Source organism: Neopsephotus bourkii, unplaced genomic scaffold (genome assembly GCF_033783945.1).
Source record: "Neopsephotus bourkii isolate Nb327-2 ecotype Australia unplaced genomic scaffold, CSIRO-AGI_Nbou_v1 NB_1792, whole genome shotgun sequence".
NCBI classification, from domain to species: domain Eukaryota; kingdom Metazoa; phylum Chordata; class Aves; order Psittaciformes; family Psittacidae; genus Neopsephotus; species Neopsephotus bourkii.
This window is the reverse complement of record NW_026902266.1, coordinates 11,340,271-11,358,980: the sequence shown is the minus strand read 5'-3', so window position 1 is coordinate 11,358,980 and position 18,710 is coordinate 11,340,271. Positions and strand designations below refer to the sequence as shown.

Genomic DNA, 18,710 nt, shown 5'->3' with positions numbered 1-18,710 from the left:
CGGGGTGTTCCCAGGTGCACGCTGTCTCTCTGAGGCAGAGCTGCAGTTTCTCTTGCAACAGATTACTTGGAAGCAGAAGGTCCAGGTGAGTGCCCACCGCCCCAGCTGTGCTGCTGCAAGGGTGTGGGCCCTCCTGGGGGGAAAACAACCAACAAAACAAACAACAAAGCCCCCTGAAAACAATGAAAAACGACTTCTTTCTGGTGAGAGATGATACATCCCTTAAAACAGCTCAATGCTGTAGTGAAATAAACCCATGTGTGCTCTGAGCCCTGTTGAGAAAGTCCTTTCCCCTATTATATCAAACAGTCCTTACAGTATGAAAGTGTATTAAGTTTGTTCATGTTATACACTAAATGTAATGAGGTAGTGGAATTTTACTGGAGACTTTGGTGGTGTTCATGCTTAAAACAAGATAAAGGATAACCCAGCCCCAGAAATAAGGACATTGCTTCCTGGAAGCATAGAACTGTCCATGAAGGATAAAGAATACTCCAAACAACCAATATAATGGCAGCATCCTCATCCTCTAACATGTCTTTGAAACCCTCCTAGCGTTGCCTGGCATCAGAGATAAGTAACTATAGCAAGACCAACTCCAGCGTCATCTGGATCAATAGAGAACAGCAAGGATGCCATGAAACTGTAGCTGCTTTGTGAAGTTTTACTCTGGTTAGTAAGCAATAGTGTGGATGCCAGTGATCAGTCAAATCGTGCTGTACCTGGATGTTTGATGGGTGTAGAAACCCTGTGTAAAACCACATTTGGCGTGCCCCAGTTTGGCTGGGAGAATTTTTGTGGCAGTCCTTACCCTTCCTGCGGACATGAGTAGACAGTGACACACAGATTGGTGCCTGCAATGATTTGGTGAGGCCAGAGGCACCCAGAGCCCTCCCTAACCCTGCTGTACCCAAGCATAAGGTAGCAAACCCCAGTGTGGCCAGATGCACAGTCTGTGTGGGGCTGCACCACCCCAGGCCTGTGGGGCTGCATCACTCCAGGACCGCCATGCAGCCATCACCTCCTGTGACACCCCGGACCCCCTGTCCAGACCCAAAGAAGCTGTGCCTGCCGAGGCTGGCTGGGAGGTGCGCTGGCCCCCGGGGCTCTTCGCTCCAGTGCTCCAGCATCGTCTTTCCTGCCTGTGGGGCTGCTGGGGGCTTTGGGAGCTGTCGGATGCCTGCGGCTGATCTCACTTCAGGAGGGGCAGTGGAGAGGAACGGCTCCGATTTATGCGTTAGACCGAGCCTGAGCTTACCCGCCGTTGTTTGTGAGACCTCTAGCAATGAGCCCAGCCCCTCCTTCACTGGGCTGCGCTGCCTCGAAGTACCTGCCGGTCTCCAGACGTCACCAGGCGCTGGTTATAAAGCGCAGGCGGCAGAGCATCTCCCCAGCTCGGTCTCTGTGAGAGGCTCATCCTCGAGAAGTGAGCTGGACGCGGGCGGAAAGATGTTTTACTCGGGTATCCTGACAGAGCCGAGCAGGAAAGAAGTGGAGATCAGGGAAGCGGCATCTCTCCGCCAGCAGAGGAGGGTGAAGCAGGCGGTTCAGTTCATTCACAAGGATTCTGCAGATCTCCTCCCTCTGGATGGGCTGAAGAAGCTGGGCACTTCCAAAGATACTGTAAGGCTTTCTATTGTGTTTGCTGGAAAGAGGCTTTAGAAGCGGGTAGGGCAATGTCTATGTTTTGTTATCTTTGTGCTGTTTTTCTGCCAGGAGGAGAAGTTGACTGTTTGTGGAAATTGATTAAAGAAAAATGAGGCTTTTCTATGTAAAAGGAAGGGAGTAGAAATACGACACTAGTTATCACCAGGGTGCTTTTTGCCAGGAGGTGCTTTCAGATGGCTGACACTTGGGTCTGAGAGCTTTTCATTCTTTTATCCCATTTACATGAAAACGGGGTACTGTTTTCAGTACAAAATCCTCTCTGAATCAGAGTAAATCAAAATGGCTTCATGTAAGACATACATCTGTACACACATGTTTGTCTGTGATGCATATGTACATACAACATATAATCAGAAAAGATCCAGTAAAGTGCAGTCACTAGTGCTTCAAAATGTAAACCTGCCAAGATTACACTTTGATAAAGGCTGATGTGTATTTGGGGGTCTCAAATGAAGATACATAATTATAGGTTTTAAATACTTACCTATGCAATGGTCCATGTGATCCTGTAGCTGACATACGATGTTCTACATGATGTTCTTCATCATGTTCCGGGGCTGGAGAGCGTTTCTAAATGCTCACCTGTGCAAATGTTTGAGCTTTCTCTAATGGCAAATGATACTTCAATGTAATACCAAAAGTTCTGATGTAAGGAGCAAAATCTAGAAAACACATCCTGCCCAGGAAAGCTCCTTTGTGGTGTTTTTATTTTTTGCCAAGTGTTGCAAAATTCTTGCACCTTGTAACACCCCATATTTGATTTGCTCAATACTTGATACAGGTTCATTGAAAAAAGTGAATCTTCTTATTTTTAGTGGTGTATTTCTGTTCTGCCACAGCCTTCCTGCTCAGCTGGGCTAGGCTTGGCTCTGCCTGGCTAAGTGCAATGAGTTGGCTGTTCTCTGCAGTGCACCTGGAGGTGATTGGTTTTGACATCGCAGATGTTTTGCAGTTGTAGGGAGTGAAGCTGCTGCCCAGGGAAAGGCTCGGAGGGAGCGTTCCTGGGCACCATGAATGCCAGCTCTCTACTTGTGAGCTACAAAGTGCTGTCAGAGTGTGATGGTGGTGTTAGTACTATTCTAATAGTCTAAATAACATGCCGTGGCTCAGTGACCCACAGCGTGCGGGGTTGGGCTCCTGAGGACTGGGGGTGCTGCTCTGCCCAGACAAGAGAGGCAACAGGTAGCAGGAGCCAGAGGCACTGAGCAGTGAAGCCCTTGCCCCTGCGGCAGTGAGGACCAGGGTTGGTGCTGGTGGCAGAGGCAGAGCACAAGGCTCCTTGTCATGGCCTTGGTCATGGGAAGGTCATCGAGGTTTCCTCCCTGCTCCTGTGCCCGCACCATCTGAGCCGCGGCTGCAGCATCATTCCTGCTGCAACCACAGCCCCTGCCAGGAGGGGATGTGGGGTGGGGAGGGGGGTTGGGGTGTGTGTTGGGGGGGGTGTGTGTCCTCTCCAGGGAGGTGCAGGGGCCCTGGGGAGTCCTCAGCTCCTGATCCAGGGACAACAAGGAGGTGCAGCGTGTCAGAGGCGTGCTGCCTGCCCGGCTACCCAGCTATGGTGTGTCTCTGGGCAGGGATGTGGTGAGAACCGAGCTGCTATGGGCCACCCCACTGCAGAATCCTTGTCCCCATGCCTGCCACAGTAAGGGGTGATGGGACAGTGGGCACATCAAGGGCTCAGCTTGGCTACGGCCTCCTGCCCCTGGGAGGGGGCACGATGCTCCCCATCATGGGATGTATGGGGAACCCCCAGAGTGACAACACTAGCCCATTCCCCCAGCCCTAGAGGTGATGCCATGAATCCTAGAGTTGTTGCAGTGGGTTGTGTTGCAGCCAGGCCACACTGCCAGTTCTTCTATGCTCATGCTCCATGTGGCCAGGACAATGATGAGCATTGCCTCAAGACGACTCCCTGTGTGGGTCCTGGTGCCATGGCTGCCTGGAAGTCACAAGAGTTTCCCCCAGGATGAGTGGGAGGTTGTGCATCTCTGAGACTGCAGAAGCACCAAGAGCCTCCAAATGTGGGACTCCACCTTGGCATGGTCCCAAACCAGAGGCGTTGAGCTGCATGATCAGGAGGCCGTGGGCATCAGGGGTCTTTGCCTACAGTGTCTGCATGTCTTTCCTGTGAGTACCTGCACACCTGCTATCAGAGCAGCACGTTTTCATGTATAAAGCTGTGTAACAGCTGTGGTGACGTGGGTGAAGGGCTTTTGATGTGATTGGTGTTGCTGATGCAGGGTTTCCCACGGGGGTTCTCCAGTGACCTCTCCAAGGGAAGAGAGGAGGTAACAGCTTCCAGAGACAGGGACAGGCGAGGACAGGTCCCATCTGTCAGGGTGACAGCTGGCAGCGACCACTCCGATTTGGGGAGAAATCCCTTTCTTTGTGGCAGCAGTGCAGGGAGTGCTGTGCACAGTGAGGAGGCAGCAGGTCACTGTGGTGGCTGTGCTGGTGTGCCCACGCCTTTATTCCTCTCCTGAAGTATCTGTCCTGCTGATGCCCCATATAGGCAGGTAGTTTCCAGTGCATTGTTCTGGGTTGGACAGAGCTCTTCTACTTCCTTGCTCCCTATACGTGGATAAGACCAAACTATAGCATAGTGTACGCTGGATTTGGCAAACACAGGGCTGGATGTACAGAGCAGAAATGGTTCTGTCTTGGTGGCTCACTGCCAGCCTCCTCCCTGAAGAGAGAGAACTGGCACAGGATGGTGGTTAGGTGGGACTCGGTCTTCCTGGCACTGTAACTGTGACCCCAGACCCCTTGGGCAGGATGTGCTGGCTGTTGGCAGCTCCTCCTCATGCTCTGACACTTCACCCTCAACCCGAGAGCTGCCAGGCTGGTTTGGGGGGGCTTTCCCTGGAACAGTCCCCCATCGCTTTGCAAGCTGGGAATTGAAGTTATAAATAGAAGCAAACGACAACAAAAAGTGTTTGAGAACCTGGCAGCTGCCTGGGCACCCAAGGGGGTGCAGAAGAGCAGGGGGCATCTCCTGTCCCACCTTGTCCCCCTGCGTGAGGGGCCAACAGCACGCAGACATGGGCTGCTCGTGTAAGAGGTGAATTTGGATGAAGAATGGGAAGAAGAGAGAGTAATTAATCATTTCTTGGGATGGGCTCCATTGGTGTGTTAAAACTCCTTTTTCCTACTGTTGAGGTACAGAAGAGTGCACAAACCTCTCAACATGGGTTTGGGCAGGGGAGGAGCTGGCACCTTCCCTGGCTTTCATCTACACCTGACTAAAACTGTTGTTGATGGGTCTCGTTATCCCCATATCTAGAAGCCAAAACAGTTGGAAGCCTTCCAGCAAGAAGGATGCTGCAAGCTGCAGCGATGCTCTTCCCTATAAATTGGAGAGGAATGAAACAGCACGGAGTTACTTGTGGGTTTGACAGACAGTGGTAACTGGGTTCAGCAGTAGCCGGTGTCTTCGCTCCTTTCAGTCTCTTACGGTGACAGGTTTTTGCAAAGTCTCGGGGATGGAAAGGGAGACCCCTTATGATGAAAGTCCTGGTTTGTATTTGCATTGTGCTGAAGGATGCTAGGAAATAACTTACTTGTTTTGCACTCACACAATGGAATGTAACATTCTATTTTTTAGAAGCCTTTGGACAGTTTGGTGCAGTGCACAGGAAGAAAATGCCAGGTAATCCGGATTACTTCAAGCACTGGTCCTGGCTGTGTGGCGAGCCTGTGCTGGACGGAGATCACATCTGCCTTCCCCATCGCACTCACAGGGTGGTTTTCCTCCTTTCCCTACCTCCCAGCCATGGTCTGCTTGTAGCTTTCCAGCAAAATGTGTGCTTGCAAATGTCCCCTGGCACACTATCTGTTCACCGAGTACGTATCCATCACTTGAGTCATCTCCGTGACTAACATCCCTCACTCTGTTGCACATGAGAGTTGAGGGAAATACAAGTTAAAGCAAACTAATTAATAGCCTGAGACAGGATGGTGCTTCAGGGAACCTTTTCAGCCCCCTCTTGCTGGATTATTTTTGTACTGGAGCACCACGTAAGCAACATTTGTCCCCCCACAGGCAGGATTTGCTGTGGTTTTCAGAAGAGCAAGTGTCAAGAAAAGACAACCCCGTTGTGGTGGTAACTCACATTTGCTGAGTGCTGGACTTTTTCCTTTCAGTGATGTGTCCCATATAGGACTCATAAAACCAGGGCCTGAGGAAACCCACGTATGTAACTGGTTAACAACCCATAGGAGAACATGTAGTAAAAAACATTTACGTTTAAATCAAAGGCAAGTGACAGATAAAATAGCGATGATGTGTGTGCTGGTGACTTGCTCTTCTCCAGCTTGTCCTTTCACAGGTGTCTGGCAATGTGATTGAGGCCCATCAGACCAGACGAGCACCCAGACTGCCCTGGGTGATGCCATTCAGAAATGGGTCCTAGCTCAGCAGGGCTGGGCATGAGGAGGTGCCCACTACGTGACTGGCTGCCTTCTGGCCAGCTGGGAACTTCACTCATCTGCTTCCCCAGTCCCTATCCCGTACTCTGGGTTTTTTTTGATGAAGAACTATTCCTCCAGATGTGTGCCTGAGTTTCAGGCAAACACAAAGGGTAAGAAGGACGTGTCACACACTGTCAGCAGTCCTGAGCATTTTTGCTTAGGTGAGGAGCCTTGGAGGTGGATTACAGTGCTGACTGTCCACCTACAGCCTCTGCCTCATGCTGGGGAGTCCTCGCTTCTGAAGTGATTTGCTTGTCCCTTAGCACAGGGTCCACTGTGGAGCCAGCGCGCCTGCCTTTAATCTACTTAAGCGATACTGGTTTCTGCTGTTCAGTCTCAGTGGGAAGGCAGTGGTTGCCAGAGAAGTGCTGGAGCTTTGTTGCTCTTTGTACGTGAAGAAGGCAAGACAGTGTTGGATCTGATCTCTTCCTGGTGCTGGGAGTGTGGCTACGTTACCATCTTTACACAGGACGTGCTCTCTGGCATGCTGGTCACACATAGCACATGTGACTGAAAACGGTCATCAAATTCTATTTCCTTTCAAGCCACAAGTTTTATGCAGAAGTAAGAATGGTGAAAAATGGGGAAAAAGAAGATTATGTGTCTTGGTGGCCACTGATGTTGGCTGGATCTACCCAATCTGATCAGTCAGGTCCAGCTTAACCGCTCGTGTTACGCCTACAGCAGGATCTGAAGCACTAACGTAGTTACAGTTATTTTAGGATGATGCCAAGTTGCATTAGCCTGCTCTAAGTGCTGCTATTTAATGTGCCACACAGATTCTTTTAAAGATGAGGCACAGCACTGCACACAGAGGTGCATCGTGGCTATCTCAGGGAGCCATGGTCTGAGGTTTTCAAAGTTACTCTGATCCCACTGAAATTCCCTCGGGATGTAGAAGTTTGCTGGTTCAGATGTCCCTGCAGATACACAGGACACGGGCATATTTAATACGGATGCAAACATTCAGGAATAAGCCTGTAAGAAGGTCTCACTGTGGACAAATGAGTGCTGGAAGGAAAGGGCAGTAATGGGGTGTGTGTGTGAGATTAGCCAGGCAGAGAAATGAGCAGATAATCAAGCAGTCATTTCACCTCCAGCGCAGGACGTGCATCCATCCGTGACAAACACTGAACATAAAAAGGCTTTGGGGAAAGCAGTTGGAGGAGATTTGGAGAGGCAACGTGCTTCTCACAGAGCAAGTGGAATGACAGAGAGAGTAAGAATCAGCCACATGAACTGCTGGGGGTTCCTGGAGAATACCTACCTACCTTGGCTGATCTTATCCCTTCCTCTCCTCTCCTTCCCCTCTCGTGCATGTCACTCAGGATTGGGCCCACTTACTCACCCATAGCAGTTAAATACAAATGTGGGGGGAAGAGGGGTGCAGGGCAATTCAAGACTGAATTCTGCCCAGATCTGACAGAAGACACCATCTGTAGCTGTCTTCTTGAAGCTGTGCCTTGTTCACGTGCACCTATAAAGAGCCAATGCACAGACAAACAGATCAGCTTCTTAAATTCTGGGAGAATTCACACCAAAAGCATTGACAGAGGTGGAGGCTGGACACAGGTAATTCCTATGCCAGCAATGCCAGTGCTCAATGTAAGCATCTGTGTTCATTCAGTAAGTCCATACACGTTTTCCATACTTGGGTGGAATAGCAGTTTGTTTTCTCTTAACTTTTCACATCACTGCAGGATTCTCCATGTCTTTATCAACAGATGATAGGCAATTACAGCTGTTTAGGCTGAAACACGACTTGGAAAAGCCTGATTTGGCCTCTGATTTCATGTAGAAATCAAACCTTGAGTTTGGAAAAAGAAAGGCATCCCTCCAAATTCTAGTTAATATTCTGAACGGATTATTCCCTCACCAATATGAAGCAGTTCTCTTTAGTCAAAGCCAGGTAAGGCAGAGCTGGCAGGGGAGCACATAGATGTAGGCTAGGAAGAGTACATGTAGTCTGAGCAGCAGGAAGACTTTAGGGCACCCCTCCATAGCGCAGCACTGCCCCAGGGGCACCACAAGCAGTCTAGCAGCGCAGGTCACTTTGTGGCTTTCCTCTGACTTCACCCTGCTCTCCTGTGTGTGTTTGTTTCCTAAAGCAACCACATAATATCCTGCAGAAGCGCCTGATGGAGACGAATCTATCAAAGTTACGAAGCAGCCGCAGCAGCTGGGCTCCAAAGAGTGGTAACTCAGCGCAGACCAACAAGCTGAACCAAACCAAAGTGGGCAGCTCAGGGAAAACAGAGGACGAGGAGCTCATAGTGGTGAGCTGCCAGGTAATAGTCCCTCCCCAGACTCCCTTTCCCCACCTGCCAGTTTTATTGCTGTGCTTTCATTCTCTGCTTTTCCCTCCTGCGGCAGGGGTTGGAACTGGGTGGTCTTTAAGGTCCCTGCCAAGCCAAACCATTTGTGATTCTATGGTGCTGTGTTTCCCACATTTGTGATTCTATGATGCTGGTTGCCCTCCTCCAGGGTTGTCACAGCTGTGTGGGTGCTCTCCCTCTGCGGTTCAGGGCTGCTGTGGCACAGACGCCCACCTGGGTAGCACAGGGAAAACTGGTCTGATGGACGTCTTCCCTCAGACATCAGGGCAGAGGGAGGAGCCAGGCTGGGGCAACATGCTGAAATGCTGAGGAGTAATTATTGACGGTGAATCCCTGTGCTCACAGCTGATCTGTTTTCTTCAAGCCCCATTCCTCTTTGCTTTCCCCAGGAGTAATTTCACATTTCTCCTCCTTACCCCCACTCTCCTTTGTATTTTCTGCACTCCACAGTATCTCCCCCTGCCTGGGGCTGCCCCTTCTGCTGCTGGGAAGGGATCAGGACCCAACACCATGTTGTTTAGGAGCACCACCTTATTCAAAAAGCAGCTTAAGAGACATCTCTTGGGTGCCTGGAGTGGATGAGGTGATACCCTGGGGGCACCGAATGTGTGGTGGGGCGGAGATGGGCTGGCGCATGGAGATGTTGGCGTTTCAGCAGAGACTGGTGTGTGTGGAGCAGAGATCCCAGATATCCTGTGCTCATCCCGCATCCTATGCGTTATCTCCCATCTCTGCTTGCTCTTGCAGTGTGCGGGGAAGGAGCTGAAGGCCGTGGTGGACACTGGCTCACAGCACAACCTCATGTCGTCTTCTTGCCTGGACAGGCTAGGGTAAATATCCAGCTGGATTTCTCTTCTGCAGGAGCTTGTGGCACCTGGCAGCACAGGCAGTGCTCCCGTGGCTGGAGCTTGGCTCTCACCAGCAATGGCCACTCTGGAAGGAGTGCTTTGGGCTGTGTCTGGGCAAGCCCCTGAGCTTCCTGTTACATCCAAATCCTGGCTTATTCGTAAATGTCTTTGCGGGTAGATGAAAAAGAAAGCCACTTGTGCCAACCTATTCACCTTCGAGTAAATCCTTTCAGAGGGTTGGATGCATTTACGTCTTTTCAGTGCCTGCCTGTTTGTCATTCAGTGCCTCAAGAAATAGCTTCCCAACCCTTACACCCCTGTCTTCTGTGTCCCCAGGGCAGCTGTGCAGTTGTGTGCATGCATGTGCTTGAAATCTGGTGTCTGATGCTACTCCCAATAATAAGTTTCTCCCAGCTGAAGGGCCACGTATGTACGTAGTGCTAGAGAGATGACTGCCATTCGCAGCAAAACTCCCACTGATCTCCGATGAGCAGGATCAGGCATAAGCTCACGGAGTATCAGGGAGATTTTGGCACTTTATTCACATTGAAGCATTGCTTTTTATCACTGACTTGCAGTGATTACAGAAAACCCAATCACAGTTGCTCCCTGAGCACTACTGCGTGTCCCTGGATTAATGGTGCCTGTTTTCTGCCCAGACAGTAATTACTTCTTTGCACAACAGTGTTTAGTGGCTGGAAGGTGGCTGTGCTTACTGCAAACTTGTCACGAACTGTGGAGCTGCTCAGCCTAACTCCTGGATGACAACAGTGTGCTTGGAGTGGTCTCATCTTGCAAGATGCTGTATTGGCTGCTCAACATGTCTGAGTTGCACAGGGATGCTCTTGGCAGTTCATCTGCTCTCTGTGCTACTCATGCACATCCTCTGTAGGTTTTGCTGCACCAGCCTGCTTCAGCAGTGCTGCCTGTATTGCGTCAGGAGAGGTTTGGACTGGATATTAGGAATGATTTCTTCATGGAGAGGATGATCAGACATTGGAACAGGCTGCCCAGGGCAGTGGAGGAATCATGATCCCTGGAAGTGCTCAAAAAAGCATGTAGATGAGGCCCTCAGTGATATACTTTAGTGGTGGACTTGGCAGTCCTGGGGTTAAGGTTGGACTTCATGATCTTAAAGGTCTTTTCCAACCTAGCTGATCCTATGATTTGAAGAGTGCTTAAGAAATAGATTAGAGCCAGTTTCTGCTCTCATCTTATGGGGATTCCCTCCTGATTTGAGCAAGACCACTTCTGTGGCCATAAGCTGCAGATTAAAGGCCTGTGTCCCTCCCCACTGTTACTCATTGGCCATTGGAGCGGCTTTGGTTCGCACTAGGTGGGACCCCACTGACACCGGGGTGTGCAGGAGCCACGTTAGGTGTGCAGGCAGACGGTACGGCCGGAGCAACAGCCTGTGCTGCACGCACTGCTGGCTGAGGTGTGTAGCAGGCATGGCTGCCTCGCAGGCAGCTTCCTGCAGCTCTTTTGCTGCTTGGGTTTGCAGGGACAGACACTATACAGCCAGATTAACAAAGTGGGTCAAAACCAGGGCTTTGATGCTTGGCTCACTCTGCCATGGCTGCGGTAGGCCCCGTGTGACAGCAGGCACTGCTCCAGGATGTTTTACTTCACAGCAGTGTCTCGCGTGTGGCAGAGATAAAACACAAGCATTGTTTAAATCCAGCCTGGAAAGCAGCAGGCTGGAGGCATGCTAGGCCACTGCCACTGTGCTCTAGGTCCTGCCAGGGCAGGAGTGGCCTCACAGTGGCTTTGCCAGGTGCTGCTGCCTGCAGCCGAGGCTCAGCAGCTCTGGGATGGTCTCTGATGTTGGGGTCTCTGGGGGCCCCGCACCTAAAAGCAGCATGCAGGAGCCCAAGGCACAGGATCAGCTCCTCCCTTCTCTTGCAAAAGTCTGTCTGCATCTTGTCACAGTGCGGTTCCAGCTCTTCCTCTCGCCTTGGAGGAAAGCAGAGGGGGGAGCTTGGAGGTTGCTTGCAGTGTAAGAAATCCCCTGCAGAGGAGTGGGTGTAGCTGGTATGGGAGCACTGTTTAGGTCCTGGCTCCAGTGTCACGGCCTGAGCCCTGAGGTGGGGACAAATGGGGGGAAACGAAGACTACAGGAAGCTGGTCCCCCCCCAGGATGGATGGGCAAACACACACACTCACTGCTGTAATGCAGCTCAGCACAAAGGTTCTTCAAATAGCCAAAAAGCAATAAAGCTTTTATCCAAAGGAGAGATCACTGCCTTGAAATGCCCTTCCAGTAGGTTCTTGTTCAGTTCAAAAGAGAAACTTAAGCTAAATAATTAATCAGTGTTGTCAGACTAGCTCATGGGGCATAGGTAGAAGAAACAACTGTACCTGAGATATCCCTGACACCTTTTTTTCTTGTCTTGAGCTGAATATGATTGATTTGTCCCTATTTCCTCTGAGTAAACCCAGCAGCAGCACCTGCTAACAAGCATGGTTCAGGCATGCTGCCCTGCCTGTGAGGGGGGGACATGGTGTCAGTGGCTCCACTGTGGGAGCTGGAGTATCCCTTCCTTACACCCGCACTGCATTAGAAGCCATTTTGGATCAGCAGCTTCCCCAAGTCTTGAGGAAATGTAGGAAAAAAGGTTCCCCAGGTAAAAAGCAAAATCCAGTCAGGAGCTCTGTTTGGGCAAGGGCTCACACAGCCCCAGGGCTGTGTTGTGGGTCGTGCCATGGTCTGACGTGTGTAGGCTGCTGGCTGTATGCAGAGCATCACAGACAACCTGCCAAGGAAGCAGCTTTCTGCTAACGACATAGTAATATGAGCAAGCTAAGAGCACTTCCAAACCCCGTTTGCCCCTTGCTGTAGCAGCTGAACCATGTCCCTGTCATGTCAGAAGTGTTTTCAATGTGCAGGTTAAAGGAGCACCTCAAAGAACTGCCTGACGAAGATGAGATGCTTCCATTGCCACACAAGGTGAGGGCGATCGGCCAGATCGAGAGCCTCGCCATCACGGTGGGATCGGTTCCCGTGGAGTGCAGTGCCATTGTTGTGGGTGAGTGTGAGTGTGCTCCTCACGCAGCTGGGGCTCTACTCCCTCCTGCCCAGGGGAAAATGGAGCTTCAGAAACACATCGAAATTAAAATAGAAATGCTGATTTTCTGGAGCACAAGCGCCTGAGGGCCCCTCAGATGGAAGGAGGGTGGGAGAGAAACAGGCAGGGAGGGAGGGAGAAATGGAGAGAGGGAGGATGGCTGTTTTCACAGGGCTGTGCTGGCAGCACCAGGCTTGCACTCTGCGAGGAGAGACCACCATGTCTCCCTGCAGGCGTATCCACCTGCCCTTGTTTGATCATGTACCCCTCTGAAGTAACCCAGTCCCTTTATATATAGGGTTCTGTTTATCAAGCCACCATGGAGGAAAGAGGGAGTCACTGACAAAAAGCATGGGAAAGCATTTTGAATGTATAAACTTAGATGTTCCTGTTTTTCAGAAGACTCTGAGAAACCCTTCTCCTTTGGGCTGCAAACTCTGAAATCTCTGAAGGTAGGGGTTTTACAGCAAGGCTTTTACCCATGCTGGGGGAGCTGGGACCATTGTGAAACGCAGTTTTCTCTCTTACCTAAAAGCATCTATTCTCTACAGTGTGTCATAAACATGGAGAAGCACCATCTCCTTCTGGGGAAGACAGACAGGGAGGAAATCCCGTTCGTTGGCAGTGGCAGCGCTGCGGTGGGAGAGCAGTAAGTTGTCTCGGGACTGAGCTATGTGGTTGGCAGTGCTCCCGCCAAGGCTGCACAGGAGCCCCCAGACCCTCACTGCAGACGAGCAGCAGCTCATTGAGTTTTGAAACTGAGCCCCTGGCTTTTTCAGCAGCCCTTTTCACCTTTTGCTGCTTTTGTTCCAGCAAAGGCGTTGTCTGAAAAGACACAGAGAAACACCTTAGGAAATGTATTTTTTGGAGGTCACCAGGAAAACTCCATGAGTGCTGCTTTGAGAGTGTTCCTTAAACAAAACTTCTTCTGGAAAAGATTTATGGAGCATGGCAGATCAACCCACATGAATGTTTTGCAAAGTGCAGACAGAGAGATCCTGCCTGGAGGTAACGCTGTTGGCACTTCCCCCAGCATCGCTGGGGCTGCACTCCTGCCACCTGCTCCTGGTGTATGCGACTGTTTCAGCCTTATCTCCCTACAGAAAGAGAAATCTGTGCACATCCGTGCCTCTCTGGCACCTCCTAAATGTGTGTAGCTTGTGATGACTGGCTCTGCAGTCAGGCAGGCAGCAGTCCTCCTTCCAGGCACTGTGCAGGGCTCTTGCTCGCTGAGCACTGTGAAAAAGAGATGTATGGCTGCCTCCTGCCTCTCACTTACGAAGCTCTGAGATGAGGATTTGCACTTATGTACTTCTCTGGCTTTGCAGGCAGCATTTGTGGCTGCTCACTGATGGACACAGCCATTTAAAACATGTTTGCTCACTGCACAACAAAGCATCTTTAGCAAATGATGCAGGGCAGCACCTTCTTTAGCTGCCCAACATGACCAGCCACATTCAGTTTTGATATCCTGCAGCCCCTGTGCAGCAGGAGCCTGAGTAGGAGCAGGGAAGGAGCAGACCTTCCTCAGGTAATTGTATTTATGCTCCTTGGAGACTACAGGAGGGATGTGCACGCTAGTGCAGTGAGTCAGGACAACAGCGCATGTGTACCCACTGCATGTCCAGGGCAGGCACCAGCCATGGGTACTCCCAGTGTGTGAGACAGGGGGTGCTTGGTACAGCACCCCAGGGAGACTGTGCTGCAGTGCAAAATCACAGGGTGCTGTCCCTCTCTCCTTTGAAAAAGGGATGTGAGAGGCACAGTGTAGTTCTGTCACCACTGCAGTGATGAATTATTTCTTGGTACTGCATTCAAGGCCAAATTTTGCAGGTTTTATTTCTTTTTTTTTTTTCCATGAAAAATCTCTGTTTTATTGAATGTCTTTTTTTTTTTTTTCCCCTGTTTCAGCAGTTTGGAGGCATAAAGAGAAATTGAAACACCATCTCCATGCAAGAGCTCGACATCAAAGAAATCTTGTGCAGCTGTTCCAGATGAAACAGCAGTGTGCTGCTTTGAAACCATTTATACCAGGCTACAGCTTGAGTAGAGCTAAATGAAATCCTGTTCAGTAGCCAGTTATTTAGAGATATTGTCATGTTTATCTTTGGGTTTTGAGAAACAAACGTGTGCTTATTTTCTGGACTTTTCTATATAGTGTCCTCTTTATTACAAACAGTTGAGAAAACCTTATGAACTTCTTCTGATGAGAAAAATCCTTTTTATAGTGGCCTTGTATGGGTAATTGTATTTAGCTGTGATTAGAGGCTATCTGAATGAAATTTTTATCAATGATTTTTCCAGGGGCTAAGCATTTATATTCACTTAATTGATATTGCCACATTCAAATAGCCATCACCAGGAAGTTACTCAGAGTAAAACAAGAATGCTAATACCACCGAGAAATTGTAGCTCATCCTGTTAGCATAGTATTGTTGCCATGTAATTAGGGATGCAACTGCTGGCTTGATGAGAAAAAGCAATTACAGAATTATTAATGAATTATAGGCTTCCCTGCAGTGGTGTGGCAGAAGCACAGAAACAGGGTTTGGGAGGGCTCCCGGGGTGATCTCCCATAGTCCCCAGCCTGCTGCAGGGTTGGTGCAGCAAAGGGGCAGCCCATTATGGCACTGCCTTGCTGGGGTTCAAAGCCCCCTGAGGAGGGGTCCTCCAGGCAGGTCTTGGCTATCTTCCTAGCGGGAGCAGTCGGGACAGTTAATCATTGTATTGAGCCAAAAAGCAACAAACAAGCACAAAAGTATGCTGTCTAGAGAGCAGCAGGTACGGAACCAAATGGTCCCAATGTGCCTTCGGTTCTCCCCTGCTGCCGGGGCTGGTGCCTGCCTGCTCGCCCAGCACCCAACCTGAAGCACCTGAGCTATGTGCTGGTGCAGGTTGACTCCATTTGGATTTGAGTGTTCTTGCCAGAAATGCCATACTTTTAATATTTATTTACAAATTTCCTAGGATCTTAAGTACAATATTAACCTTGGCCACCCTCAGGGCAGGTGGGAGTTTTTACCAGGACAAACATTTAACTTGATGTTACTGTCACGTAGCAGTAGGGTTGCTACTTCATGTGCTGTTCACTTGCAGACCAGAACAAACATATTGCCTGGGGTATCCTTGCCTGGCACAAAAGCAGCTTTCTAGATTTTTAAAGGCGAATGGGAATTAATTACTGTCATCTGCTGAAGAGGCATTTTTAAAGCTCAGAACAATATCCTTGCGATGATGTGTATCTGCCCATGGCCAGTCCTGCTGCGTCCAGATCTGCAAGGGCCAGCTGTGTATCCCAGGAGCATTGCTCCAGCAGCTCTTCCTTATCAAAAGCCCTTTGGCCCCACACAGGCATAGGCTGCAGCTTGGCTCAGCTGGGCTGCGGGGTCTCCCATGGGATCCAAGCTGCCACTCATGTGCTTAAAGCCCCCCCCATACATTAATGCATTGCTCACCCAGGGGTCCCGTGGTGCACAGCATCAGCTGCAATCACTAACATCGTCACTGGCATTTCCACTTAGATGTCTTGACAGTCCTGGGTGAGGACCAGTAACTCCTGTCACCTTGTGGCCATTGGCTCAGGTTTGGAGCATGTCCCGGGAGCCAGTCTCCTGCCAGCATTAGTCAGTCTGTGCCCAGGAATGTCATCTCATGCCTGCCAGGGCATTTAAGCTGCAGCTTTATCTCCTGCAGTGGGTTTGAACTTCTTTCCAGTATTGGGTGTGAGTAGCAAATCTGAACTATCCGTACTTTGAGCTATTTTCTATTTTGGTGATAAGCTTCAGTGCTTTCTCTACATACAGTATTTTATATAACACAGTTATATAAATATATATATATATATTTACAGAGTTGGGCTGCCCAGGGCAGTCCCACTGATGTGCTGTAGAAATATTTCTCTAAATATGAAATATATTGGATTATTTTCTATGCTGAGTTTGGTATTTTGGTACTTCTTTCTTTCTGTGCTTATTACTGTGCTAGATGTCAAACTAAATATAAATAAAGTTACATTGTTATTGCTGTTTATTTGCTTGGATCATGAATATGCTGGGTTTTTTGTTTTCAGTGCATTTCTTTGTTGAGAACAGGAGCTCATTTCACTCTTTACCCTGGTGGAACTCCACAATGCTTTTGTGTTTCTGTTGGGAAAAGGTATAGAGTGAGTGGCAATGGAGATGTGCTAACCAGGCAGGCCAAGTGCCATTGTGGTAAAATGTGAGCATTTGAAATCCCAGCCTTTTGCTGCCATCCATCTCCCTTCCAAAGGAGGTGTAAGATCCTGCTTGTGCTGCTTTGAGTCTTACCCTTTGGGAAGCTGAGTTTGTTCCTACTGTATTTGGCTAGCAACCTGAGGCAGTGCCAGCCAGCGTATGAGAATACAAAGGCTGTAAATTTTATGAAGGCAGGAAAAGAAAGTGGTCAGAGCAAAAAGCAGGTAAGGGATTTGTGCAGTATTTATGTGACCACAAAACAGAGGAACAGGAGCCTAAGGCTTCAGTCTTCCCCAAAGCTCTAAACATGAATTTAGGGGCTGTCTGTCTCTGCCCAGATGTGCCTTAGACTGCGTTAGCAGTAGGTGATCTCACTCTTACCAACGACAAATTACCTTCTTCTTTTTTAATCAAAGGCCACAGCAAAAACCGTTGATGGCGCAGCAATACCTGAAGCCCGCTGAAAGTGGCTTTCCTCAGCACTTGGCTGCCTTACTCCGAGCACAGAAAGAAACCAGACTCCACCAATAATGTGGAGAAACAATGAGGATAAATGTACAGGCAAAAATAATTTCTTGTGCTTCCCAGAACTGCTGCGGGTTTCTAGGCTTACTCAGGCTATTCCTGGTGCAAGAGAGCAGAGTCCTAGCACATGCAGATGAAAAATCAATGGGCAAAAATTCATCCCTTCTGTGTACAGCAGGTCTAGCTCTGGTGCTGGTGGCCTGTGAGCAAGATGCTCTCTAAGACAGGACAGCTGCTCTAACAGACAGGCACTCCCTCAGCCCAGAGGGATTATAGACCATGGGAAGTAACATCAGATCTCTGCATCAACACAAGCACTTCCATGCCCGCAGAGGTAAGTGGTAAAGTGGCTGAGTGTTGTAGACCAGCTCAGCAAGCCCTGGGTGCTTGCTCCTGCTTATCTCCAGCACAGGCATGTACTTAGGCGCCTTTGGCAACCTATTGCTGACATGGGTTTGCAGGGAGCCCAGGCATGTCCCCTCAGCCAAGAGACCTGCTGCCTCTTGGCAGGTGGCTGCGGGCAGAGGAGAGGGCAATGTCTGAAACAATCTGGGATGTGAAGGACTCGGGAGATAAAAAGACAGCTGTAAGAGCATGTTATCAGAAGCCCCTAGGGTAGCGGAGGGTTTTGTTGAATGATTTATGCCCTAGCTGGTGAATGCTGTCATGCAGCAAACAAACATTTTGCAGGTGAGGACAAGTGCAACACCCTACCCCAAACAGCCTAAAAGAGAGCAAGCCAGCTGCTCCTTGGCCAAAGGGCTCTCCAGCACTACAGCTTTGTTAATGTAGTCACCAAAGCGCAGTGGGACAGCACACTTTAGCCCTCTGTTAATGTCTTCGTTTTGGTCATGCCTAAAACGGAGTTGAAGCACACAAAGAGGAAGGCATTAACAGGAGCCTTATCTGGTCCATCACAGTGCTTCGAAATATGGTGGAACTTGCAGGGCATTGTTGCTTGGACTCCTGCAATTAAGATGGCCCCTGTGATTAAGACATTAGTGCTTTCTGAAAACTTCAGAGACCTGGACAGCTGGTGGAGGGTGGCTGTCAGGCTCCCAGTTCATGCCTATATTTGACAGTGGGCAGGCAGTAGCAGAGGAGGAGCACCCTGGGGCTGTGGAGTGGGCCTCCTCCCCCTAACCCCAACACCTTCCTCTCCACATCAGTTCAAGTGCTCTGGAACCAACTGTCCAGTTTCACTCTTTCTGGGCTGGCCATTCTGCAGCAGGACTTGCTGCTGATCCAAGTGGGAAGTCAGAGGATGCTGCCAGAATTAGCCCTACAGCAACATTATTCACATGCATTTTGTTTCCTGCTGAGATCCACCAGCATTTTTTCTTTGCCTCTGCCAGTAGAGCAGCTGATTAGATGAGACCCGCTGGGGTGTCTCTCCACAGATATCTGCAGGGTAATCTGTTATCTAATAGTTCTCCAGGGAGGTCCTTTTTATGGGCTTTTCTATTGCTGTTTTGCTGATGATAATGTGATGCTCAACATGTTGTGAAAACAAGCCTGATTTGTATGTCTCAGAAGCAAATAACTAGATGACTTATTTCCAGATAAACATGTTTTAGGGCT

At 49.6% G+C, this 18,710-nt stretch overlaps 1 protein-coding gene across 3 annotated transcripts; it reads left to right on the top strand.

Annotated features, from left to right (window-relative positions):
- The first annotated feature begins 1,258 nt into the window (after positions 1 to 1,258).
- Positions 1,259 to 16,419, top strand: NRIP3 (nuclear receptor interacting protein 3). Of its 3 annotated transcripts, none has more exons than XM_061380109.1 (7): positions 1,259 to 1,623; positions 8,247 to 8,426; positions 9,222 to 9,304; positions 12,212 to 12,351; positions 12,793 to 12,842; positions 12,942 to 13,039; positions 14,302 to 16,419. In XM_061380109.1, the coding sequence occupies exons 1-7, from the start codon at positions 1,450 to 1,452 to the stop codon at positions 14,315 to 14,317; spliced, it is 741 nt and encodes a 246-aa protein (XP_061236093.1). In that variant the 5' UTR covers positions 1,259 to 1,449; the 3' UTR covers positions 14,318 to 16,419. The 3 variants fall into 3 exon arrangements, with proteins under 3 accessions (XP_061236093.1, XP_061236091.1, XP_061236090.1); XM_061380107.1 differs by having other exon boundaries at positions 1,266 to 1,623; positions 12,790 to 12,842; positions 14,305 to 16,419; XM_061380106.1 differs by having other exon boundaries at positions 1,271 to 1,623; positions 12,790 to 12,842.
- The last annotated feature ends 2,291 nt before the right edge of the window (positions 16,420 to 18,710 follow it).